The following is a 27,500-nucleotide window of genomic DNA, read 5'->3' as shown; positions in this document are numbered from 1 at the left end:
AGAATTCTTTCCTCAGAGAGTCAGATTCAAGGCCAGGAGTCTGCTAGTATAAACACTATGTACCCCTAGTTTTGGTGCAGATCTTTTCATTTGTATTTGCCTCATTGTTACTCGTATTTTCTTTCTTTGCATTTTGTCTTTTAAGATTTTCCATAATTCTTCAGATTTCCCAAGTATTTCATTCATTAACTTGGCACCACTTCGTAAAACTAGAAAAACTTTCTGGAAATACCCTTGACAAAGGGCCATTTCTAAGACAAAACGTTTATAGTAAGTTGAAACCACAGTTTGTAATCAACTATCCGTCTGGTGCCTAGTTCAAACAGCCATCTGCTGACTCCTTTGGAAAGAGTCGTTCCTCCTCAACATTAGTATGATGTTAATGGGATTTTCCCCAGCGTACACTCTTAAATCACCTTCAGCCTGCAATACTGTTGGAGTACCTATGCTGCTGCTTCGGAAGGCGGAGATGTCCTGCTCTGAGGGTAGGCCAGACTTACAAATAATACCCAATGCAATAAAAGGTAAAAATATGTGCCATAAGGAAATTATAAAGACTTTGGGAGTTTAATCATGTAGCAGGCTTCATTTGATGCTGAGTTGGAAAGGGAAAATAGGAAGGGCTTTATGGAGAAGGCAAAATGTCTTTTTTATAAGTACTTTGTATTATTTTTTATCTTTTATTTATTTATTTTTAAGACAGAGTCTGGCTCTGTCACCCAGACTGGAGTGCAGTGGTGCAATCTCGGCTCACTGCAACCTCCACCTCCCAGGCTCAAGCGGTCCTCCCGCTTCAGCCTCCTGAGTTAGCTGGGATTACAGGTGCAAGCTATCATGCCAGGCTAATTTTTGTATTTATTTATTTAATTTTTGTAGAGATGGGGTTTTGCCATGTTGCCCATGCTCATCTCGAACTCCTGAGCTCAAGCAATCCACCCACCTCGGCCTTCCAACGTGCTGGGATTACAGGTGTGAACCACCACGCCCCACCCCTGAGAAGGGAAAATGTCTTTTAATGAGAGATTCTAAGGGCCAGTAGAAATTTGACACACCTCAGCCAGGCATCTATAATTCCAGCACTTTGGGAGGCTGAAGCAGGAAGATTGCTTGAGCTCAGGAATTTGAGACCAACTTGGTCAACATGGCCAGACTTTGCCTCTACAAAAAAGAAAATTAGCTGGGTGTGGTGGCGCATGCCTGTGGTCCCAACTACTGGAGAGGCTGAAGCATGAGGATATTTGAGTCCAGGAGGTTGAAGCTACAGTGAACTATATTCGTGCCACTGCACTCCAGCCTGGGCAACAGAGTGAGACCCTGTCTCAAAATAATAATAACATAGAAATGGACAGACCTAATGGTAGAGAGTTTGAGTTTGGAGAGGTCTGTTCAGGATAAGAGGAGGTTATAGGTTGACAAGTGCAGGGGTTAACTAACTAGTAAGAGATCAAAGCTATACACATTCTCCACAAACAAAATATACAAAAATGAAACAACAATTTCAGGGAGGAGCAGAGATGACAGAAATGGCTTGGCCACCAAGTAAACGGAACTAGCAGGCCCCACAAAGTGTAGTTTTGAAATCAAATGTAATAAGTTTGACCAACACATTTGGTTGACAGGGGCTTCAGAATCTCTGGACTAGACATTATGACTTCCCTAAACTGCAGAAAACGTTTAGCCTTTGCTTTTGAGAAGATGTATTGATTTGAATTATCAAATATGCGCTGTTTATAGCTAAACTGTGAAAGACAAAACTAGACTGGCTTTCAGGTTGACCTTTTAAACAAAATCACTTTTGCAAGGCAGCTGCCTGGGACAGGCAATTTTCTAACTTGTACAACCATTGAAAATGAGTTTGTTTTTCATCTTTAGGTAAAAATGGCATGGTTAAAGTAACTTAGAAAAACAAAGGACCTGAAAGTTGGTGCAATCTAATACAGAAAGCACTGTTTTCAATTGATTGATTGGCTATAGAGACAAGGTCACACTATGTTGCCCAGGCTGGTCTGAACTCCTGGACTCAAGCAATCCTACTGCCTTGGCATCCCAAAGTGCTGGGATTTATAGGCGTGAGCCACCATGCCTGGCTGAGCACTATTGGAAATGAACACACAACTTCACTCTTGTGCAGAGTAGGCCCTTGCATGTTTGTTGCTTTATACTTATTTCTGGTTCCAAACAGATGTATGTCTTAATGTGATGCAAAATTATTCTTTGGAGATTTTTTTTTTTCCCCCTTCAAGTTCATGGATTTTCTTTTTCCCATTGGGACTGGATTGAGAGAATGGGAAAATGTAGATTTGACTATCAAATCTAAAACAATGGCTTTGGGTTAACTGCTAGCCCCTTGATACTTTCTTTAAAAACTTTTAAATTATGAAATATAACACATATAACAAAGTGAGTAAAATGTAGAGTAGAGCTTTATTTTTATTTTATTAGAGACAGGGTCTTGCTATGTTGTTCAGGCTGATCTTGAACTCCTGGCCTGAAGCAATCCTCCTGCCTCAACCTCCCAAGTAGCTGGGATTACAGGCATGATTCACAGTGCCTGGCTTATTATTTTACTGCAAACTCTACGTACCCACTGCCCAGATCAAGAAAAGACCTTGATAGTCCCCCTAGAAGCCTCTCATGTCCCATCTCCATCAAAGCCCCTAAACCCCCATCAGTAACCACCATCTGGATTTTCAAAGCAATTGCTTCTATTCTTTATGGTTTTTTTACTTTTACTATGTCATTATGGATCTCTAAACACTATAATTTAGTTTTGTCAATTTTTGAACTATTACAGAAATACGGTATTGGATTTATATTTTTTGTCTTTCACCCAGCTTGGTTGTGAGATTCACCTATATTGTTGGATGCAGCAATGGTTCCCTTACTTTTATTGCTGAATATTCCCAACACTGATGGCATTTAGATTGTTTCTAGTTTGGGGCAACTACATATGATGCTATAAACATTCTGCTCTTGTCTCTTGATGCACTGGGGCATGTGTTTCTGTTGGACATTAACTTAGGAGTTGAATTTCCCTTATTATCTAGTAAGATAGTTCCACAGAGCAGTCTGGGGGGGTGCAAATGGCAAGTACAAATACAGTCCAAATTAGGTTCTGAGGGTGAATGGGACTAACCAGAAGTGCCTCAAAGGAAGTCAGATTGAGAGTCATAGGCAAGAGGATGGCTGAGCAGGTGTGCAGTCCTTACCTTCAGCCTGAGCAGACTCATTCCTTTTTAATTAAGATTTTGTTTGGAGTTCTGTAAAGTTTGTTGGCAATGTGGCATATAGGAGTTAAGTGGCTCATAACAAGTACATAATTAATATTAGATGAATTAGATAATTAGTAGAAGTCTGCAGGATGATCTGAAAGACTAAATAGGGTGACCACTTAGTTTATTATAGTTATAATATTTGACTGATTATGAGGACTTCACACACTTTGGAGCAGGATAATGGAAACAGAAATATACTAGAAGTTATTTCTAGTGCCCAAACTGCTAGATAGGTTGGAGGAAGGGTCAGTGTTAGGACCTGGATACGTCACAAAGGAAATATCACTGGGCAGACCATGTAATGAGCTGAGAGGAATATTGTAAGATGGTTGAGAGCATTTTTTCCATTCTAAAATGAAGTTAATAATGGGTCCTACCTTTCAAGGTTGTTAGGAAAATTGAAGTAGGTAATACAAATAAAATTCTTGGCACAGAGCCAGTAATAAGCGCTCAGTGTTAGCCACTGCTGTTGTTGGTAATTAAGATTGACTGTACTTATCAGCTATATATAAAGTGCTATCTATATATAGATAGTGCTATATATAAAGTGTTATCAGCTATATATAAAGTGTATAAGAAAAAGATTTCTGGAAATTATTTGAAAAAGCAATACAACAATAATTTTAGAAGCTATAACTCCATTAGGCAAGAGTGTAAATAAAAATCTTGTTAAATTAAGTATACTCATCCTAACCTTACCAACAGCTGGGTTCCTACAAGAGGTTGATTGCACCGTGAACTACTGTGTGAACACCCTGGAAATGTTTGGCGTCTTGTCTCTGAAGGTGCTGTTTTGCCATCTTCCTAGTGCTTAGTGGGCTCAAAATCCCAGATAATGTGGTAAATTCGAATTTGAAAACAACGTTAAAAAGAGTTACGTGTGTGTACAAACTATCAGGTGCTGTTGATGTTTCTGAGAGCGGGGTAGAATCCACACAAGCTGTGATCTGGCCAGGCATAGTGGCTCACACCTGTAATCCCAGCATTTTGGGAGACTGAGTCAGGTAGATTGCTTGAGCCTAGGAGTTTGAGACCAGCCTGGGCAACATGGTGAACCCTCATTTCTACAAAAAATACAAAAATTAGCATGATAGCACGTGCCTGTATTTCCAGTATTTGGGAGGATCACTAGAGCCCAGGAGGTTGAGCCTACAGTGAGCTGTGATCATGTGGCTGCACTCCAGCCTGAGTGATAGAGCAAGACTCTGTCTCAAAAAGACAACAAGCTGTAATCTAATTAATTATGTTACTCTAACAGAACAGCTGTGATCTGCAGGGGATCTAAAAAAGTTACATGGTTTGCTTCTTGGCTGCACATTAGACTCCACCTGGGAGATTTAAAAATACCCCATCCCAGAGACAGATACAATTGGTTTGGGAGGTGGGCCTGTGCTTGTGCATGGCCTTTTATAAAACTCTCCATATGACCCTAAGTATGCAGCTAGATTGCAAACCACTTGGTAAGTTAAGTTGCATTTCCATCACTGTCCAGCAGGGATGAAACGAGAAAACAGTCCTGGTTATATAGGCAAGAATTTCCCCAAGTAAATGTGGAGTAAATTTCAAGACATTCCCATCTATTATCTCAATCCTCAGTAACCCTGCAAGGTAGATAGGCAGCACCCCTTTTTATAGGTAATTCAGGTTCAGAGAGCACATACTCACTGTCACAAAACCGGGCCCTCTGTGAGCTTTAAAGCCCAGATACCCTTACTTATCACCAGAAATGGATTATCTTCTGTCAAACTCACAGGATTGGTGGGGAGTATGCTCAGCTAGTTACTGTTTGGGAAGTCCACTGCTTCATGACTAAAGCGTTTCTCACTCCACAAAGCCAGTGGGTGCTGACTATTTACAGACTAGAACTCATCAGTTGCCAGAGAAGTTAAGCTCCTCCCTGAGGAACTGAGTGTGAGGAGACATCAGACAGTTGCCCATCACAGCCAGATGCTCAAGCAACTAAGAACTCAGACCAGTTCCAGTGTGGGAAACTTTCAGCTCTTCAGCCTAGACCAAAGCCTTTACCCCATCTCTCGCCCTCATACCACAAGCAGCGAGGCCTGCAATTTTGAAGATAGTTTTTCTGATCATGCAATTTTTATTAACTGTGAAATCTGGGAGATAAAAGCATACAGGGGAAAAATCCTCTGTTACCCAGAAACAACTTCTATTAATAATATATATATTTTTTGCCTGAAAGTTTTTAAAGACGGGAAAAAACCCTCTATTATCCAGAAACAACTTCTATGAATAATATATGTATTTTTGCCTTAAAGTTTTTAAAGAAAGTTAGGATAATTGTATCTAGTTTTTGTCCTATATTTTCTCCATTTAATATTAAAGGAGTACATTCTTCCACTTCCTGTCCCCCGGAAACATTTAAAATAGCTGTAAAATACTTTTATATGAATGAACCATAGTTTATGTTAACCATCCCCCTCCAGTTTTCCACTAATACGGGAAAGAAATATGGGGACCAGGATGTTTATAGTATGAAAAGAATACATAATCCCTTTAAGGTTCTTTATACCTATTTTCAAATTGCCTTTCAGAAAAATTGTACATATTTGCACACCCCTCACAGTAGTGTTTGATCATGGCACTCTTGCCACAATTGGAAATTACCAGTTTGACAAAATTTAAAACACTGTTGTTTAATGTTTTTGGTTGAACACTTCTCATGTTTTTTGTTTTGTTTTGTTTTGAGACAGAGTTTCACTCTTGTTGCCCAGGCTGGAGTGCAATGGCACAATCTTGGCTCACCACAACCTCTGCCTCCCAGGTTCAAGTGATTTTCCTGCCTCAGCCTCCCGAGTAGCTGGGATTACAGGCATGCACTACTATGCCCGGCTAATTTTGTATTTTTAATAGAAATGGGGTTTCTCCCTGTTGGTCAGGCTGGTCTGAAACTCCTGACCTCTGGTGACCTGCCCGCCTTGGCCTCCCAAAGTGCTGGGATTACAGGCATGAGCCACCGCGCCCGGCCCACTTCTCATGTTCTAACCGCTTGTATTGAGCCATGAAACATTTTGAGCACTCATTTCAAAAAGTAAATCTCATCATGTCAAACACCTCCTGTTTAAAAGCTTTTCCTTACAAAATATGTTGCCAAAAAACTCCTCTCAATCTTCATTCCAGCCATTCCAGGCTTAGGGATGCCATGCTCTCCGGCAAGACCCACTCTTGCCCCATTCCCTCTGCCAGTTCATCCTCTCCCTCCCTAGCTACCATCTGGCTCTTAGCTGAAGTGTCAACGCCCTTCCCACCCCAGGGATCCTCCCTGACCAATCTTAGACTTTATAAACCCATCAGATTCTTGGAGCATCTGGTTGTCCTATTTGCACCCTCATCAGTTATACATGTACCTGTTTACCCAACAAGTATATGGTTCCATGATGATATTGTTTTGCTCCCTCTTCTCTACTGTGTAACACACACAGGCTGGCACTATCTGTTGAAGAAATGATGTGGAATAATTTGGCCAAAACTGTACTATTGGATGATTAGTCTATAGTGTCTAAGATGAAACTGGTTTCCACAGAATTTAAGTAAGAGTTAAAACTATTCAAAGAAGTCAAAGGTAACATGGCTGGAAACAAGCTGGAGTTTATTGTAAAGGAGGAATCAATGCACAGGAAACTGAGAAAATGAAAACAGGGCAAGAAAAGCAAAGAATGCACTAAAGATGGCTTCATGGTTAAATATCTCCGAAACAGGAAATATGGGAGTGCTATTAAAAAGTCAAAAATGAGGCCAGGCACCATGGCTCATGCCTATAATCCCAGCACTTTGGGAGGCCAAGGCAGGACAATTGCTTGAGCTCAGGAGTTTGAGACCAGCCAGGGCACCAAAGCAAGATCCTGTCTCCACAAAATTAAAAAAATTAGCCGAGCGGAGTGGCCCATGACTGTAGTCTCAGCTACTTGGAAGGCTGAGGTGTAACAATCACTTGAGTCCAGGAGGTTGAGACTGCAGTGAGCCGAGATCACGCCACTGCACTCCAGCCTGGGCAACAAACCGAGACTTGTCTCCAAAAAAAAAAAAAGTAAAAAATGAGTGGACCTAATTAGACATATGATACATGTCCCTTCCTCTCACTTTCCCCGTGCTGTTTTCACTTCTCTATATCAGCTATCATTCCTGCGTTACTATACGAACATAAGTTTATATATGTGAACTCAATGTAACATCCCCAAGTCTAGCATGGACTTGGATGTGAATCTTGGCTCCACTAAGTAGCTGTGCAACTAGATAACTCAGTTAATCCTTTATGCATCTCAATTTTTTTTGTCAAATTACTAGAATTGGTTTTATAAATGAAATGTGGTAATACATATGAAATGTTTGACAGAATGCCTAGTACATACTAGAAGCTTAATATGGTAGTATTTACTGTACTATTCAAAACCTGACACGAAAAATCTAAGAATTCCTTATACACAGTAGGTGTGCATCGTTTGATGAACTGAACATTCTGGAAGACCTATGAACAGGCCATGTGCAGTGACTCATGCCTGTAATCCCAGCACTTTGGGAGGCTGAGGCAGGTGGATTGCTTGAATCCAGGAGTTTGAGACCAGCCTGGGCAACACAGCAAAACCCCATCTCTACAAAAAATACAAAAGTTAGCCAGGCGTGGTGGTGCACACCTGTAGTCCCAGCTACTCAGGAGGCTGAGGTGGGAGGACTGCTTGAGTCTGGGAGGTTGAGGCTGCAGTGAGCAGTGATTGTGCCACTGCACTCTTGCAAGGGCAACAAAGTGAGACTCTTGGCTAAAAAAAAAAAAAAAAAAAAAAAATTGTTCAGTGGTAAGTCACAAAGGGTGTTCATTAAAGCGTTCTTTCTAATAGCCAAAACCTGCACATAACTTAAATGACCAGCAAGAGAGGAACATGATGTAGCCATTATAAAAAACATGGCACATTCATACATACTGACTTTATATCTTCAGTTTATTAAGGGAACTAGAGATGCAGAACAATTTACAATATACAATTCATATGCTGGGAAAAACGATCTGAGCAACCTGCTTTCCTGGAACCCTACAAAACATTGTTTTTGAGATAGTATCTCGCTCTAACACCCAGGCTGGAGTGCAGTGGCACAATTTTGGCTCACTGCAACCTCTGCCTCCTGGGCTCAAGCAATTCTCCCACTTCAGCCTCCCAAGTATCTTGAGACCACAGGTATACACCACCTCGCCTGGGCAACTTCTTGATTTTTTGTAGAGACGGGGTCTTGCTATGTTACCCAGACTGTTTCCAACTCCTGAGCTCAAGCAGTCCTCCTGGTTTGGCCTCCCAAAATGCTGGGATTACAGGTGGGAACCACTCTGCCAGCAAGTTAAAAAAATTTTTGTAAATGCATTAAAGAGTTTGGAAATATATACAAACAAATCTTTGTAGTGGTTGAAAAATCAGCTTAAGAAAATGAAGTTTCACAGGTATATGTAATTCAGTTTTAGAAAGTATGCATGTGTGTATAATCACATTAAAAAATTTTTATAAAATGAGATATTCTATTGGTAGAATCAAGCCCAAGAAAATCTGAAATTGGTAGAGATTGTTTATATGTCTTATTTGTATTTTACTAATTTATATTCATAAAAGCAACTTAGGCCAGACACAGTGGCTCACGCCTGTAATCCCAGCTCTCTGGGAGGCTGAGGTGGGCAGATCACCTGAGGTTAGGAGTTCGAGACTGGCCTGGCCAACATGGTGAAACCCTGTCTCTACTGAAAATACCAAAATTAGCCAGGCGTGGTGGTAGGCACCTGTAATCCCAGTTACTCAAGAGGCTGAGGCAGGAGACTCACTTGAACCTGGGAGACAGAGGTTGCAGTGAGCTGAGATCGCACCACTGCACTCCAGCCTGGGTGACAAGAGTGAACCACCGTCTCAAAAAAAAAAAAAAAGGCAACTTAACATCCAACAGTGGAGGATTGTTTTAATGGTACAGTCACGTTATAGACTACTGTACAGCCATTTGGGCCAGGTGCAGTGGCTCACGCCTGTAATTCAAGCACTTTGGGAGGCTGAGCAGGCAGATCACTTGAGGTCAGGAATTCAAGACCAACATAGTGAAACCCCATCTCTACTAAAAGTACAAAAACTAGCCACGTATAGTGGCAGGTGCCTGTAATCCCAGCTACTCAAGAGGCTGAGGCAGGAGAATTGCTTGAACCCGGAAGGTGGAGGGTGCAGTGAGCTGAGATGGTGCCACTGCATTCCAGCCTGGGCAACAGAGCGATACTCCATCTCAAACAAAAAACAAAAAACAAAAAACAAAAAAAACAAAAAAACACTATACAGCCAGTATATATCTTTTTGTTTTTTTTTTGAGACGGAGTCTCGCTCTGTCGCCCAGGCTGGAGTGCAGTGGCAGGATCTCAGCTCACTGCAAGCTCCGCCTCCCGGGTTTAAGCCGTTCTCCTGCCTCAGCCTCCCGAGTAGCTGGGACTACAGGTGCCTGCCACCTCGCCTGGCTAGTTTTTTGTATTTTTTAGTACAGACGGGGTTTCACCGGGTTAGCCAGGATGGTCTCGATCTCCTGACCTCATGATCCGCCCGTCTCGGCCTCCCAAAGTGCTGGGATTACAGGCTTGAGCCACCACGCCCGGCCCCTATCATTTTTTATTGACAAAATAATAAGCTATAATTTTTATTAAAATGGAAAATTCTCAGTACATCATTAAGTGAAAATGAAAGGTTACAACATAATTATGTGCAGTTTGTTTGGCATTAGTTGTTACCTTTGGTAGGATTACAGGTGATTTTTCTCCTTTTTCAGTGTTTTTTACACATTTACTAAAGTTTTTCTAATTTCTTCCAATAATTATGTAATTAGGGGAAATGCCATTAAAATATATGCTTATAGCTAACTCTAGGCTTGCTTTAGAGCTTGGGTATTATGTAACCATGATGCGAATGACTTTGGTACAAATCCAAGTAACACTTCAACACATTTGTAAGGAATTATAATCAACAAGTCACCATTCCCCTGGAAACTTAATAATAAAATGTTAAAGACATTAGTTTATCAAAAGAATTTATTAGAAAATATTACACACTACATACATATTTATTTAAGAGTATAATTTCAGTAGACAGCACTCCAACTTCATAATAAAAACAATATCTCATGGACCCTGGGGCAATCACTGTGCTTCTGAAGCTACATCTTTTGGATGGAACATTCAAGCAGTATACACTGTGGCCATTTAAAGGAAGGTAAGAGAAAAAAATGTGGTAATTACCAAAACAAATTTTAAAAAGCACAAAACTTTTAGAATGTTAATGGATAACTACTATTAGTCTCAAAATTCTAGGCATTTCTATAAAACATCGGTCAATGTGACTAGTAAATGAAAAGGACCAAGGTTTCAAAGATCAAGTCAATACTGAACCTTGATAAATAACAAGAGGAAATGTAACTCCACAAAATGTTTCTGATTAAGTTTGTGCCCATGCAAAATTAACATAAATTTCTTAAAGAATGAGGAATGTTAAAGCAATGTATTTTTTCAACATAAAGCATGCATTTTCTAATACATTCTTAAACATTTCAAAATTTTAAAAGTTTGAATTCTAATCAAATAACACTCTTCATTAGCTATTAATGCAGTCTAATCAGTGCCCCAATCAGATATGGAACACACACTTGTCATTGTCATGGAAATAATTCATGGGAGTGCTACTAAAGATATATGAGACTTCAACTCTTGACCACACCACTTTTGCTCCAAAACTTTAGAACTTGTTTGCAAAAGCTAAATGGTATAAAGCACATTTTAAAATGTCACCCAATTCTCAAATGTCACTGAAAGAAAATGCAGGAAAAGTATGTATTGTGTGATTAATCAACTTAGACGCAGCAATTTGCTGCAAAAATTTCAAAGTATGAACTAGCCTTAACTCAAAATACTTTGAACATTCACAAAATTGTTTGTAGAGTTCTAACCTAAAACAACTAAGGAGGTGTGCCTTGATATTCTGAAACACTGTCTTAATACTTTATTAGAAGAAATACACTTGAAATTTCTTTATCATAATCTAAATGCAAACTTTAAAAATATATAGCAGTAGAATACCATATTACAAATGCCCAGAAATGTAGAATGAAGGTCAAAAACTGCTTGGAAATATTTTTATGATTACACTCATAACTTAACAAAGCTTATGAACTAGCACAATCATTATGGGGCCAACATTTCAAGATATTTTGCCTATCAAAGCTAGCACCAGGAAAAGTATTATGCACGTAAAATTGAGAAACAGATAATCCTTACTTTAGAAAAGCACAGTTCTACAGAGTATTGCTCTGGCTAGTTTAGCTAGTAAAAGGGTCAGTTTATCTCATGGAGGCATGTATCTCCTTGGATCCATTAACTTATCTGAAGAACTTTCCAGGTACTTGGTATGTACTGAAAATTCCTACTGGAATCAGAGTTTATCATGGAGAAAACGCATTGTTCTTTCAAGATGCCAGTTAAAATAATGGCACGATAAACATTTTAAACTTACCTTTTATAAGATATTCTAGTACTAAAAAGAAGAAAACAAACAAACAAAAAAACAAACAAAAAAACAAATCCCTAGTCCCTGAAAGGCTAACCAAGACTCCATTATTCAATTTTCCTCTGCATTTCTAAAACACAGGTTTCATTGGCTAGAATTTTAGAATTCTGCAACATGGCTAATGGCTACCACCTGATCACCAAATTAACACTTCATTCATTGTAACAAGTGTGAAAATAATTTCATCAGTGATTAAACAACGACTTTATGCCAGTGCCATGAGTCTTGTAATTCTTAGTCCCAAGGAAGGGAGGATAACAGCTTAATAGCAATTCTCAAATTGGCACAAATAATTTATCATCTGCAATGGGTAGAAGAAGATACTACGAAAGTACATAATTTCTACAAAGTCAACACTTTTTTTTTTTTTTTTTGAGACGGAGATTTGCTCCTGTTGCCCAGGCTGAAGTGCAATGGCACGGTCTCGGCTCACTGCAACTTCTGCCTCCTGGGTTCAACTGATTCTCCTGCCTCAGCCTCCCGAATAGCTGGGATTACAGGCATGCACCAACACGCCTGGCTAATTTTTGTATTTTTAGTAGAGACGGGGTTTCACCATGTTAGCCAGGCTGGTCTCGATGATCTAACCTCAGGTGATCCACCCGCCTCGGCCTCCCAAAATGCTGGGATTATAGGCGTGAGCCATCATGCCCAGCCGAAAGTCAACAATTTTTCCAAATCTTTTTCTTCAAAGTCTTCAACAAAGACTTTGAACGGCCAAAGTTGTAATCTAGTAAGTCAAACTGCTTATCTCAATTCAGGGTAAAAAAAGGCACAAAAGAAAAACAAGCAGCATAACCTTTATTTGGTCATACAATAGGTGAAGAGTGTCTCAATGTTTTGAACACTAAATTTTACTCATGTGATAATTTTTTTCTATCTAGGCAATTTATTCAGATATGTGCTTTAAAAATACACATTAGGAACTCTGCAACTGATATGTTCTATTTAATATTAGAAACATTTTTCATGGTAATACATTATTTAACTTTCTATAATTAGAGGGAAAAAATCAATCATAAAGATCATACTTTATATTTTAACCTGACAGAATAAATGCATTTTATATATATATCTCTTTGAAAACCAGTGCACTTAGAAGTTTCTAATTTATGCACTCCATTGCCCTAATCAAAAAGCTATACATCTTTCAGTATCCACACTGTAACACAGTCCTAGTAAAGATGCACATTCCTTTCAACACTTTACTTTCCCTTGAATTTTGTGGGGGAGGTTGGAGGGGAAGGAAGGATACAGAAGTTGCAGTGCAGACCTATATTTATTTAGAACAAAACATCATATCCTATGTTAAAAAAATAATTTTATCAAAACCAAATTTCAATCACAGTTATGTATGATTTTCAGTTAATGGTACATGTTGAAATTGCACTTTGCAGATATCCTGATAATGTCTTTGACAGCGTTCCCCATTTCAGCCTATGTTTTTTTCAGTAGACACAGGTTCTTCCAGAGTTTTCTTTTGGCTCCCCTTCCGTGAATATTTGTATTTGTCTACATAGGCTTTAACCAGATTTGCCACTTTAGTAGAATTTACTTCTCCACTCTTACTATGACAAACCTAAGAAAAAAGGGGTGGGGGGTAAACTTTTTTCATGCTTAAAGGGATTAAAGCCAAAATAGAAAGCTTTGTGAAAAACAACCCCAAAGAGATAACCAGACTTATTTTCATGTTTCATTATCTCATACAAACTAGTCAAAAGGCAAAAAAGTAGACAGGAATTAGTAGGAGCTAGCTTTTATTATTTTAATTAAACTTCAGCATTCATTTATTAAAACAGAGGTGGTTCAAAACAATGTGCACATACTCCACTAAAGGCATAACTTACTTTATCTACTGCTTTCCGTACAATTTCTTTATATTCTTCCTTGGTGATATCTTTATTTTGGTAAAATGGCTTAATGGCCAATTTTACCTCTTGTGCTGCTTTTTCTTGAATTTGCAATTTCTGATGAGAAGAAAATGTATAATTTATTATTTACCAGTCATATGCTCTCACGAAATTTCAAACAAGAAACTGAAAATACTTCACATTTACAATAAGAGACTCTCCAACTATTAACGTGACAAATACAAAACAGTTTATTTACTAAAACATGTCAAACATTTCTAAAAACAATTATAAAGTATTACCAGTAATTTACTGGACATCAACTCATCTAGAGAGAATCCTTCAAATAATACTGGCATTTAGACTGCCAATAAGAAATTCCCTTCACCACTCATACAATAAAAAGCTGATATTTTTCACCTTTATCATATACAGAATTATGGAGGTTGCTCTCAACCTTGAACTTGCCTTGTCTGTCTTCGAGCTATCTGCGCTGGCTTCCACTGTAACACTTACTTTGCTTTCTGCCAATTTTACAGCAGCAATAGAGGCTTTGCTGTGACTTGATGACGAAGTATTACCAGAACTTGGTCCCTGAACCGTTCCCGTATTTCCTGGGGCTGCTGTTGGAGCAGGCAAAACTGGTGTACTCATGTTATTACTTACATGAGAAGAACTAGGAATACCCTGTGTTAAAGAGTTATCATCAGTTAATGAATTACTTGTACTCAACAGAAGTCTTTTAGTGATGTATTAGAAATAACATTAAAAAACACAAAGCAAACCAACCTTAGTACTAAAGAAAAATGCATATTTCAGGTAATTATATCTAAAGGGCCCTTTAAAGAAAAATGATTAACACTCTTAAACAGGGCCTTATTTAGATATGTCAAGATGAGTTTTAAATTATATATATGGATTGTAACATTCTGACAGCAACACTAAAAACAAGGAGGAGAAGAGCTTTTAAAGAACTGTATCTTTCCTGCAAGGATCTTCAGGCATATTAATGAAAATAAGTGCCCCCACTTTAAAGATTGGAAAAAATAACGCAGTAAAATCAAATGGCTTGTAGTAAGTTGATAGGAGAAAAAGATTAAGATACAAAATACTAAAATCCAATTTCCCTATTCTTTCAACTCTATCGTACTGTCAGGATTCTACTTTTATTTATTTATTTATTTATTTATTTATTTATTTATTTATTTTGAGACGAAGTCTCACTCTCTCCCACGCTAGAGTTCAGTGGCGCAATCTTGGCTCAATGCAATCTCTGACTACTGGTTCAAGTGATTCTCAAGCCTCAGCCTCCAAGTAGCTGGGATTACAGGCATGCATCACCACGCCTGGCTAATTTTTGTATATATATTTTTTTCGAGACAGAGTCTTGCTCTGTCACCCAGGCTGGAGTGCAGTGGCACGATCTCAGCTCACTGCACCCTCCACCTCCTGAGTTCAAGCAATTCTCCAGCCTCAGCTTCCTGAGTAGCTGGGATTACAGGTGCCCGCCACCACACCCAGCTAATTTTTGTATTTTTAGTAGAGGCAGGGTTTCACCATGTTGGCCAGGCTGATCCTGACCTCGTGATCCGTCCACCTTGGCCTCCCAAAGTGCTGGGATTACAGGCGTGAGCCACCGTGCCTGGCCTAATTTTTGTATTTTTGGTAGAGATGGGGTTTCACCATGTTGGCCAAGCTGGTCACGAACTCCTGACTTCAACTGATCCACCTGCCTTGGCCTCCCAACGTGCTGGGATAACAGGTATGAGCCACCGTGCCCGCCTAGGATTCTAAAATTTTTTAAAGGCAGTCATAAAATTTTAAGCAACACAATGTTTGCAAATTATTCAAATTTTCTATGTCTCACAGAGGCACTTCTCCTTTCTTTTCAGCATGATAAATTCATGAAAATGAAACACAGATGGTAATGGATAATGAACAACTTTATCTAGTGTTTGTCTGAACAAGACAATAAAAACTTCATCATAGTACTTAATCACTAATTCCCACCGCCTCATACACCCCCCATAAACAATGCAAAACAGCAGAAAAATGTAAAGCGCCCACCACTTGATCCTAATTTGGTTTATAATTTGGTTTACTTAATATGAAAAAAAAAAAATCCTGTTCAGATATAAGTAACAGCATATATGTAGCTTGGATTTGGTAATAAGTATTTAATTAATTTTCTAATTTGGGAGTTGGGGGGTTTTGAGAAGGATAGTGAAAGAGGGACTATGAAGGTTTACCATAACTAAAATCAAATAAACAAATTGTTTTTGAATGCCAGGATGCCTTTTTTTGAACATCTGTCCTGAACAGCTAAATGTTTACAATGGCTATATTGATTAAACTTGAATTGCTAAAAACATACCTGCAATTGCTTTCCATCTGGTTGCGAAGTAATGTAGTTGACTTGTTGGGATGGTGGGGGAGGAGGTGGTGGTGGTGGTAATCCCTGAGATACACCGGTAGGAGCGGCTACCTGCATGAGGGGCACTCCTGTGTGGAGATGCAAGGGTAGCTGAGGATGAACATTAAATGGATTGCGCTGGATGTTCATCAAAGGAGTATGAACACCCACTGGATATGGGAAGATATTCATAGGCTGGTGTTGTGCATTCATTTGTTGCTGCATTACATTCATTTGTGGTTGCATCATATTTATAGGTAGCTGAGAACCATCAACTTGCTGGTTTGTTTGGTCTTTTAGGCTAGAATCTATCAAAAGAAAAAAAGCTTGTGAAAAAAATCACGTTATAAATCTCTATAGACAAAGAAACAACCACTGGTTACAGTAAAATTAAATAGCAATTAATAGGCTCAGTATAACAGTACCAATCTCCAACTGCTTAATTTAATCCTGTCATTTCTAAATAACGTGAACTGATTTTCTAACTGAAAGAAAACATTTGGCCAGGCGCGGTGGTGCAAGCTTGTAATCCCAGCACTTTGGGAGGCTGAGGCAGGCGGATCACCTGAGGTCAGGAGTTCGAGAGCAGCCTGGCCAACATGGTGAAACCCCATCTCTACTAAAAAATTACAAAAATTAGCTAGGTGTGGTGGTGGGCGCCTGTAATCCCAGCTATTCGGGAGGCTGGAGAATCGCTGGAGCCCAGGGGGTGAAGGCTGCAGTGAGCAGAGATCATGCCATTGCACTCTAGCCTGGGCAAAAAAAGAAAAACTCCACCTCAAAAAACAAAACATTCACCTGAATATATGTTTTAAGAGTAAGTTCATGCAAAACATACATCAACAATCAGTAGCTCAAGAAACTGACTAGTTAAAAAAATCACATAAAATTTAGTTACTAAATTATAAGATTATTCAATTTTTATATCTTCAACAGCCTTTTTCTTGCAATGTTCTTAACAAGAAAAAAAAAGGAAATATAAATCTTTACTATTAAAACAATGGCTTATTATTATTTGTATGAGAACAATTATCAAAAAAATTAAAAGTATACATATCTGAAATCAACAAATTAGAGGTTAAATCCTGCATAGGAATATCCCAAACTCTTCTATTGTAGCAAACAGTGCTGAAAATATTTAAGTCTTTGGCAAGGTCTGGAGCAGAGGTAGCGTTAATAATATACTTATGTAGATAAATGTGCATGTATATACATTTATATAATGCAAAGTGACCTGCAAACAACTAGGGTTCAGCTTGTTATAAAAACTACAAATAAGGATCATTTCAACTCATACAAATAACATATTAAATTTATAATTATTCAAATAAAACAGTATCAATAAACCAACAAGAATACATTACCCTGTCCAGATGTTTCCTCCTCTTGTTTCATCCATCCAGACTGTGGACCTGTAGAATTTCTGCCTCGTCGCGAGTAGTAGTTTTGTACATCTGCTGGCAAAGTCTTTCTCACAGCCCAGCTAGATGCAGATGTCCATCCAGATCTATCTGCTGGTGTATCAAATGAGAACTCCTGTTCACTTTTCCGCTTATAGGATTGCTGTTCCACAAACTTGAAAGATTCACTCCCTGAACTGTTTGAATTCCCTGAGAGTGGTTTTCGATTCTGCCACCTATTTTCATTCTGATCTTTATAGGCAAAACTACTTCTGTAAGTGCCTCTGCCACGGTTGCCTCTGCCTCTACCACGGTTAGATACCCAACCAGAACCAAAGTTTTTATTCCAAGAATTTCCTGAATTTTCATTTCTATTTTCTTCCCAGTGAGACTCTTTCAACTTTTCTGGATTTCTGGTTCTTGGATCAGGCCCAGAGTTTATTTTTTCTGTTATCCAACTGGGACAGTCATTTCTATGTTTGTCAGCAGAATTTGGATCATCAGCATCTAGATGGATGTCATTTTTTTCTTTTCTTGTATTTTCATTCTGTTTCTCTGGGTCATTCTTTCTGTACCGATCATTTCCTCGTGGACATCTCCAACCATCATTTGCCCATCTTCCCTTCCACCGGGGAGAGTAACTATCTCTGTCAATTCTACCAAACGATGAACTCTTACTTTTTGCTCTACATCTTGAGGGGGACCTAGAATGAGATCTGGACCTAGACCACTTTCTGGTTCTCCTCTCTCTCTCTCTCCTCTGCCCATCTCTATCACTTTCTCGTTCTCTGCTCTGGGACCTGGATTTTTCTCCTGGGGAGGAATCTTTCACTCTTGGCTGAGATCTTTTGTTCTCTCTAGAAGTTTCTCTTCTTGGTGACAGTGATTCAGATCTTCTGCTTTCCCTAGTAGTATCCCTTTTTGGAGACCGAGACTGAGATTGTCTCCTTTCTCTTGCAATATCTTTTTTTGGGGACTGAGAACGGGATTTTTTCCGGCCTCTGGCTGACTCATTCTTAGGAGATGGTGATTGAGACTTCCTGCTTTCTTTCCCAGTTTCTCTTCTGGGAGATGGAGACTGGGGCCGCTTCTTTTCTTGTGGAGTGTCTTTGTTGGGAGACCAAGTCGTAGATGGAGAATGAAATCTAGATCTTCGAGTACGAGGCTTTCTGGCTTTATCTATGGTATCTTTTGGGCTTTGAGATGGTTGAGAAACAGTTTCAACCTTTTCATCTGCAAGATCAGAAGATGGCATATTATTTTTGGAACTGTGTGTCACAGAATTTTCATTCATTTGCTTAAGATCAGCATTTACAGATGGTTCAACTTCACATTCATTTTGGTCACTGCAAAATGAATCACACTCCATAGGTATCATTTCATTGTTGTCCTCACTAAAATGCTTCTGAATCTGTTCAATGTGTGTTTTAGGCAACTCTGTAGATCTAGGATGTTCGGTCGGCGATTCATTCTTTTCTTCTAAAGATTTTTCCAATTTGGTGTTCATAAGATTATTTTTTAATAAATTATTTTCAGAGTCTTGAACATTATTGAAATCTTCATTCCCAAAAGTATCACATGTTGCAATTATTTCTACATCTTCAGTTTCAATATGCCCAAGCAATTGAACCTCTGGGCTCTCAATAGATTGTCTGTCCACCGTTTGTATAATTTCACCCTCAGAAGATTTTAACTTGGGGCTCTCTATAAGCTCCTCTGTTTTTAGTGTAGAATCTTTATGTTCAGTAACTTCTACTATGGAACTCTCTGTCATTTTTTCTTCATTAACCACTGACTCTACATTCTCAGATAACTCACTTAGGGGACTAGATACAGGTTGGTGCACTTTGCTTTCAGATGTTAAACATGTAGGAAAATCATTTGGAAGATGAACTGTACATATATCTGCCTTTACCTCTGATTCTGAAAGTCCAGATATCGGGTCTTGCTTTTCCAATGGATCACCTCCTTTTTCAAAAATATTTTTAGAAGTCTCACTTTCCAAACACAAAACTTTAGCCTCTATACCTGTATTCTCAAGTTTTTTAACATCCCCTTCCTCACCAACTAGCATAGGAGGATCCTGAGCACAAGACTCAGAAGATGAAGATTCTACTCTTTCCTCTGTATCATGATTTGCAGTATGCTTCTTACTTTCTTCTATTTGCTCATTGCAACTTTTCAAGCAATCAGCAGACTGGTTTTCTACATGTGTCTGCACAGTACAAATGTTACTACTGTCTACATCTGATTGGTGCTCTTTTTCTAACACAGGTGATGTGTCAGATTCTGCTGTTTCTTCATCTACTGAATCACTGGAAGATGATTTTTCAGGGGCAGCTACAGAGCTCCGAAGTTTCTTTTTCAGTAAAGGTGGTTTTCTTCCTCTTCTTACAGACTTCCGTTTTGGAGCCTGTCTTGTTTGCTTTTCTGACTCAGCCGAAGAGGGAACACTTAAAGATGGATTACTGTTACCTGGGGCATCACACCCAGAATTGTTTGATATTGGGGATCTCTGAGACTGACTGGCTGTTTCGGCTCTTGTGTTACGTGTAGACCTCCTTGTAGGAGTTGTCATTGCAGGTTTCCGTCTTGATCCTCTGGTATTTGATGTACCAGAAGTTTGCTTCTTTTCTTCCCCTTCTTGAGGATGTGCTAATGCATATCCTTTGCAAGAAGTACCTAATATTTTTTTAAAAAAATAAAGGGTAAAAAATATGTGTTTTAAGAAACAGTAATTTGGCTTTAGCTAATTTTAGCATAAAACAGTCTGCAACAGAGTGAAACAAAATACTTACAAATAAAACTATTAATAAATGCACAGCTACTAACCTCTGAGTAATATGAGGTATTCATCAAGTTTCTTAATGACACTGAAATAAGTTATAACTAGATTTGGTCCAAGTGGGCAATTTTATGGAGAAAAAAAAGGAAAATAACTTTTGGTCTCGTAACTGCTACTTGCTTAATTTTTTTTTTTTTTCAGAGACAGGGTCTCACTCTGTCACCCAGGCTGGAGTGCAATGGTGTGATCACTGGAGCAATCATCGCTCACAGAAGCCTCAACCTCCCAGGCTCAAGCGATCCTCCCGCCTCAGCCTCCTGGGTAGCTGGGACTACAGGCACGCGCTACCATGTCCAGCTATTTTGTATTTTTAATAGAGACAGGGTTTCGCCATGTTGCCCAAGCTGAAATCAAGTGATCTGCCTGCCTCGGCCTCCCAAAAGTGCTGGGAATACAGGCGTGAGCTACTGCGCCCGGCCATGACCTGGGATTATCTAGGCAAAAGGAGAGAGAAAATGGTCAAGTTATTCATGAATTAATAAAGACTCAAACTATTTATTAATAATTAATTAACAGATGTTACTTCTAAAGATCTATGGTTTGGATATGAAAGCCTGAAACAGGAGACTTCGAATCAGCTCCTCAAAGCCTCCAAGTTGTAATTTCTAAAAACTGTAGAAGAGAGTTTCTAGTTGGAATATTTTTTATTTTTAAAACTGACTGACAGATAAAACTGTATGTGTTTACCATGTACAACATGATGTTTTGAAGTACATAAACATTGTGGAATGACCAAATCTAGCTACTTAATATATGTGCTACCTCACATAGTTACCATTTGTTTAGTGAGAACACTTTACATCCACTCTCTAGCAATTTTCAGATATAGTTGACCCTTTAACAACAAAGGGATTAGGAGCACCAACCCCCCACACAGTCAAAAATTGGCATAGTTTTTACTCCCCGAAACTTAACTGTTGTTCACCATACTCCTCACCGATAACAGTGAATTAACATATTTTTAATGTTATATGTGTTACATACTGTATTCTTACAATAAAAGAAGCTAAAGGTTATTACAAAAATCATAAGAGAAAATACATTGCAGTGCTGTACTGTATTTATTGATACCCTAAGTTTGTATCATTTTATTTTTAATATATCATTTGTTTACAAGATGAATCATCTGTCTGAAATGGTGGGCAATTGTAGCTATAGATCTCGATCAGTTCCTACCAAGGAATTAAACTTCTTCTTATAAAGCCATAACTTTGCTTCTTGGGAGCACTTCCTACATCACTAATGGCACTTCATGTGGGTTCCAAAGGTGTTACTCAAGGTTTACAGTATTGCACTAAACACTATGAAAAATACACAAGCACTGCAAGAGATCACTTTTTACTGTGATATGCAATCTATTAGAAAGACAAATGCTCACATGGAGATGATTACATTACACCAAGTTTTGCAGGTTGTTTTTTTTTTTTTTTTGAGACAGGTCCTTGTTCTGTTGCACAGGCTGCAGTGCAGTGGTGCAATCACAGCGCATTGTAGCCTCAGCCTCCACTTGAGCTCACCAAAATAGCAACAGGTGGCAGCCACAAAAATTGCTACACTGGTAAATATGCACTATATTTAATTTTACACAGTTATGAGTTAATACTGTATCTTTACAGCTGTTTACATTTCTCATGACTGCAAATGGTGGAACCATGTAGTTTGAGTGTGTATATGTTTTGATAAATTTTAACTTTTTATCATAGATTTGTATATATTTTATGGTAGTAAATGATGAAATAGACTAGTATCTACATATATTTCATGCATTAATGACATACCTTTTCCTTAATTTTTTCACTATTTATAGACTATGAGATTTGTCTGTGAGTTTTTTCATTGTTGCAAATCTCCAAAAATTTTCCGATATATTTATTTTTTTAAATTCATGTATAAATGTCGCCACCCAGTTAAAACCTGTGTTTTTCAAGGGTCAACTGCATTATTATAGTCATCACGTTACACAATAGACCTTTAGAACTTATTCTATCTAGCTGAAACTTTCTATCCATTGACCAACAACCTCCACCCCACCAGGCTACCCCACCCCCTTGTCTATAGTCTAGTTCTATGAGATCAACTTTTTTAGATTCCACATGTAAGTGGATCATGTGGTATTTCTTTCTGTGCCTGCCTTGTTCACTTACTATAATGTCCTCCAGGTTCATCCATGTTGACACAAAAGACAAGATTTCCTTCTTTTTGTAGCAGAATAATATTCCATTGTGTGTGTATATAGGATACATACAGTGTGTGTAGATATATATACACACACACACACTCTAGTTGAAGCAATTTTAAAGTTAAGTCGCTGTCCAAATATTTATAGAAGTATTTACAAGTTACTATGCCTTACTTTACAGCTTTTCTAAGTCATCAAACACACATTTTTATGAAACTGGAAGAAAATAATAACAACAATTTTTAAAATAGAAAATGATTTCACAAACTTTACCAAAATGTTCTAAAGATATGGTACTTGTTGGAAAAATAGTTCTTGGCAACGTAGAAGAAATGAGAGGAAGGACTTCTGTTTCAACATTCCAGGGTATAAAAGCAATTCTGAAAACATAATAAAAATATTTTTGTTTAAATGGTTTAAAAAATTAAACCAGCAATCTAAAAGTATTAATTCTCTAAATCAGGTTAGCAATATTAAAATACAGTGCTTAAACGTTTTTTGCCCAAATAACTAAAAATGTAAATTCAAGGTTACTCCTTGTCTGAAGATAGCTACCGATTGGCTGCAATTCAGAAAAAAATCTTTTAAACTATGTTTTTCTGATAAATTCATGGCAAAGAAAAGACGAAAGCAACTTAACACAGACGTTTCTCTTTGAAATAATTTATGTAGTATTTTGACAAGATATTTTCTAGCTTTCATCATGTTCTTCACTAGTCTAAAAAAATAAAATCAACTTTGAGGTGTAATTCAACATAAAATGCACAGATTTTAAGAGTACATTTGGTAACTTTTGACCAAAGTGTGTACATATATATATATATATATGTCTGTGTTAACCACCACCCCAATCAAGAAAGAGAACGTTTCCATCCCTGCAGAAAGTATCCTCACACTCCTTCGTAATCCTTCTCCCTCCTTTCCAGGCAACCAAGGAACTGATTTATATCACTATGTTATATTCTAAAATTCCTCGACCTGGGGATGGCTCTTCAAAGTTCTCAGTGTCCCTAGAGATCTGTTAAGACTCCCTCCCCTTCAAATTTTCTCCATTCAAACCCAAACCACTTCTCAGCTTTTTTTTTTCTTACTCATTTAGGTCTCCTAACAAAAGACTATCTGATTCAGTATAAGGTGAGATTCTGGAGTAAGAGAAGAGAAGCATGGAGAAAAAAAATGTAACTTGTACATGTATAAAAATATGTAACTATAAGGAAGGGTTTCATAGTACATACATCTGGACTTCTTCATTTGACTTCTATTATGTTCTGCCATCATTCCTAGAGGGTGAATGCCCTATACAGAACTATATTATAGTGACATATAAAATAAAGTCATAATATGTTATAGGAATTAACATAACACTCAGGCAGCGACCCTAATGTTAACTTAGGAGCTTGATTTAAGTATATATTACATATCTAGCACCATCTTAGTAGCTTCAGGACTAAACTAAGAAATAAAAAACGAGATTACAGAAAGTCATGAGTGTCGGGGTAGAGTAGGCACTTGATCAAATAGTTATTTAGAAGAACATTTTTGAGGAGAGGAATATGGTAAAAGTGTGATTCAGCTGACAGCATACAGGTAAGACTAGAACAGGAGAACAGTACAGGAATGGTGACAGATGTATTACTAATAATAAATCTTAATATTCAGGTTCTCTCCCTTTTAAATAAATCTAGCATATACACAGCTATACTTGTTAAACAGATAAATTAAGGGTTCTTTACTTTCTAAGGGGTCCTTTATGTAACAATCTTTGTTGGGCATTTGAAACACCAAAGTTTAATTTGCACAAAACTTCCTTAGGAAAATAACAACTGAGTAAGGTACCCCTGTATTTAAGTACTAATGCTATCTTGTTCACGTTAGCATGTAAACATCTGAGTAAACAATATTTTATTTTTACCTTCCAATTCCAGGTAATGTATCAGGAAACCATGACAATTCCAGTTCATGTCTCTTCTGCCTAATCAACGTACTGATTTCACTGGCTTCTATAAATTCTGTACTAAAAGATACATTTTAGACCTTCATCAGAATCTCACAATTTTAGGTTCAAAAAAACAATTAGGTCGTACAAAGAATAGCAGCTGTTTTTGTACCTAGCATTATGAATCACACTTATCAGAATGTGAGCTTTTTTCTATTTAAACACTTTCAAAATAAACTCATTCCTAAAATAAGTACAATTTTTATATCGCAAATTAGAATTGTATTTATTTGTTAAAAATAACACTTGAATTTCTATCTTAAGTCACAGAATTTTTTAAATAAAGTCAAGTCAGAGTAATATCCTCATTATTGAAAGAAAGAAATTCTAGGTGCAATGGTTTCCTACTTGAAACTAAGCCTAAGACAAAAGAAGAAAATAAAGGAGGGTAAGATGACTGCAACCAAAAATGGGCATAGTTCAGCTTTTCAAAAGCCTACTTAGATATTTTGGTACCTTGCCAAGCTCTAAAATTAAATCACACAATCTTATTCTGTGCTGCTGGCTCAACTAACTATACGTGATTTTAAAGCCTCAATTTAATCTGCAAATTCCATAAATATCAACTTTGTATCTACATGCCAGTCACTAGGATTCAAAGATGAATGGATCAGCTCTAAAAGGGTTCTTCTTTAGGTAACATCCCCACAATCTAATAAATAACCTACTTCTCTTATCATATATAGAGCTTATATAGAACAACTTATTAATGAAAACAAAGCACACTGGCATAGGCAATCATTGCACAATAGAGAAGCTCCCCAAATTAACAGGTTTTCTCTTGGCTAGAGCTACTTTACATTCCAAAAATTAAAAAAAAAAAAAAAAAGAAAAAAACTAAAGCAAAAAAACCAACGTGGGCCTTTCAGATTTTATTGGGCCTAGAGTTTAAATTTCTAGCAAAGTTAATAATTAAACATCAAGTATAAACAGCATAAATTAAAAGTAGAAAATACTAACCAATAAGTGCTATAGGATGTAAAGGAAGATTCTCCAGGGTGACTAACAGAAGAAAACATATTGCAGAAAAAATTTCTGAAGCACTGATTTGTACTCCAATTTGATCTCTGAGGCTAGAAAAGTAAAAAGTAGTTAGTGAAACCGCAAATAAAAATATCTCTAATAGGTAAATAATAGTTATACTTAAATATTTTGATATACCTGAAGCACTGGTTATTTATGGACTAAATAACCCTAAAGTGTTATTATTTAAGAAAAAGATTTTTCTTGGTTTCAACAAACCTTATTTATCTTTATTGCTGCATTTTTCTCTCCTCCTGTTTCACTGTATAAAGAGTTTCCTGTTCAAAGACATAAAAGGACTTGGTTACCTTGTATTAATTTTTATTAAAAAGGCTATAAACCAGCACTGATACCAGTATACTGCCAAGGGTTGAAATATGTAGAAAAGCTGCATTTCAAATAATACACATTTTTTACACAATTTTCCCAAATGCCGATTTCATCTTATCTTGTTAAGCTACAAATACAAGTAAAATATAAAAGGCCACAATAGAGAAAACTGGGTGAAGTATGTAAAACCTGCTATGTTTACAACACGTGAGTTAAAATTCTAATCATTTTCTGCCACCTTATGCAAACTTAAACTATCTTGTAACAAAAGGTATACACAAGAAGTCAAGCTATTTAATATCAATAATGCACTTAACATTTCTTTTCCAGCTATCATCTAGAAAACAGGTAGCTATCTCAAGTACAGGCTGACTAGGGGGCCTGGGGCCATCAACTCTTGTTAACCATAAATTACCATTTAGCCACTGGCACCCACTTCAGGTGTGTTCTTTCCTTCAAATTTTATACTAAGAGGGAAAAGCAGACGTGTTGTCTGAAACAGCTTTTTGTTACAACAATGTTGGTGGCTTCACTGCTTACGACCTGTCTACAGTGCATATGACAACTGCCTTTTAATTTTCCCCCTTGCTTGCCTCACAAAGGGCCTATTGACATAGTTCAAAATAAATCACACTAACTAGGAGGCTTGTTTCCTGCACTGTAAGATCATATATATTTTGTTTTACTTCTGTTAGTCCAGTCGGTAATAGCCTACTTTCTACTTAATAGCATACTAATTTCCTTTTTAGTTATTATATAACAGCTGTTTGGTTTTGCACAAGTCCCTCTCAGAACTATTGTAACAAATGTAATTTCAATGTTAGTGGCAGGCGAACAGGCTGAGTTCTGGAACTTACTGCCTTACCCCTTTGAAAATCTGTGTCTAAAAATCTGTATCTAAAAGATGATACGCTGATTTTTAAAATTGCTTATGAGGCAAGAAGTAAAAACGTGTGGTAGGTACATAGATACACTCTTAGAAATAACCATGTTCCTTCAGCTAGACATAGAATTGCTGTGCTATACCTACATAGTGTCTTTTATGCCCTAAGGATGCTGAGTTGTTTTGTTTCAAGTTGCATTCACTCAACACTTAATGAGTATGTAGTGTTTACACAGCATTCTTTCACTTGGAAACCTATCTCAGAAAGCCTTCATTAGATAAAACGCTCTCTACTGAAAGAACTGTTAGTTTTCTGTGGGCAATGCTACATGGGAAAATCCAGTCCAAAAGCTATTTCACGTATTTCTGGGTAATTCTCAGATAATTACTGAGCAGCTTCAATGACAATCCCTCAAAGTATTCAATACTGGTGAATTTGTCTAAATTGTGGTTTCCTGAAGATCGTTTCACAAATCCACCCTACTTGTCTGTTTTTGGAGGGCAGTGATACACCTTTTTATTTAGTTTTATCAAAGTAATGCACATACATACTTTAAGGTGTCAAACAGTACTTCCAAATTTATAAAGAAAAATTATGGAAATACCTGCTCTTGATTTCCACTTCCCCAAAGCACTCATCAAATCTTTTGGCTGTTTCTTCTAACATTTACTTCTTTATTTCTAAATAACATCCTTATACTACTCTACTTTTTTTTTTTTTTTTTTTTTT

General features: G+C 37.6%; 1 protein-coding gene across 1 annotated transcript in view; it reads right to left on the bottom strand.

Moving 5' to 3' along the window:
• Window positions 1–10,305: 10,305 nt before the first annotated feature.
• The window catches only part of SCAF11 (SR-related CTD-associated factor 11), a 78,392-nt gene continuing 61,197 nt past the window's right edge, over window positions 10,306–27,500 (bottom strand). Inside the window, exons 8-17 of the mRNA XM_011987539.1 lie at window positions 25,777–25,835; window positions 25,495–25,607; window positions 24,451–24,552; window positions 22,812–22,918; window positions 17,479–20,196; window positions 16,076–16,422; window positions 14,170–14,388; window positions 13,699–13,818; window positions 11,180–13,430; window positions 10,306–11,137 (exon numbers count right to left, since the gene is read on the bottom strand). Coding sequence (XP_011842929.1) covers window positions 13,284–13,430; window positions 13,699–13,818; window positions 14,170–14,388; window positions 16,076–16,422; window positions 17,479–20,196; window positions 22,812–22,918; window positions 24,451–24,552; window positions 25,495–25,607; window positions 25,777–25,835 — 3,932 coding nt within the window. The 3' untranslated portion in view covers window positions 10,306–11,137; window positions 11,180–13,283. The remainder of the gene's footprint in view (window positions 11,138–11,179; window positions 13,431–13,698; window positions 13,819–14,169; window positions 14,389–16,075; window positions 16,423–17,478; window positions 20,197–22,811; window positions 22,919–24,450; window positions 24,553–25,494; window positions 25,608–25,776; window positions 25,836–27,500) is intronic.

The sequence above is a fragment of the Mandrillus leucophaeus genome, unplaced genomic scaffold (assembly GCF_000951045.1).
Source record: "Mandrillus leucophaeus isolate KB7577 unplaced genomic scaffold, Mleu.le_1.0 Scaffold1089, whole genome shotgun sequence".
In the NCBI taxonomy this organism is placed as follows: domain Eukaryota; kingdom Metazoa; phylum Chordata; class Mammalia; order Primates; family Cercopithecidae; genus Mandrillus; species Mandrillus leucophaeus.
Note: the sequence above shows the minus strand (reverse complement) of the source record. Positions and strands in the feature narration are given on the sequence as shown.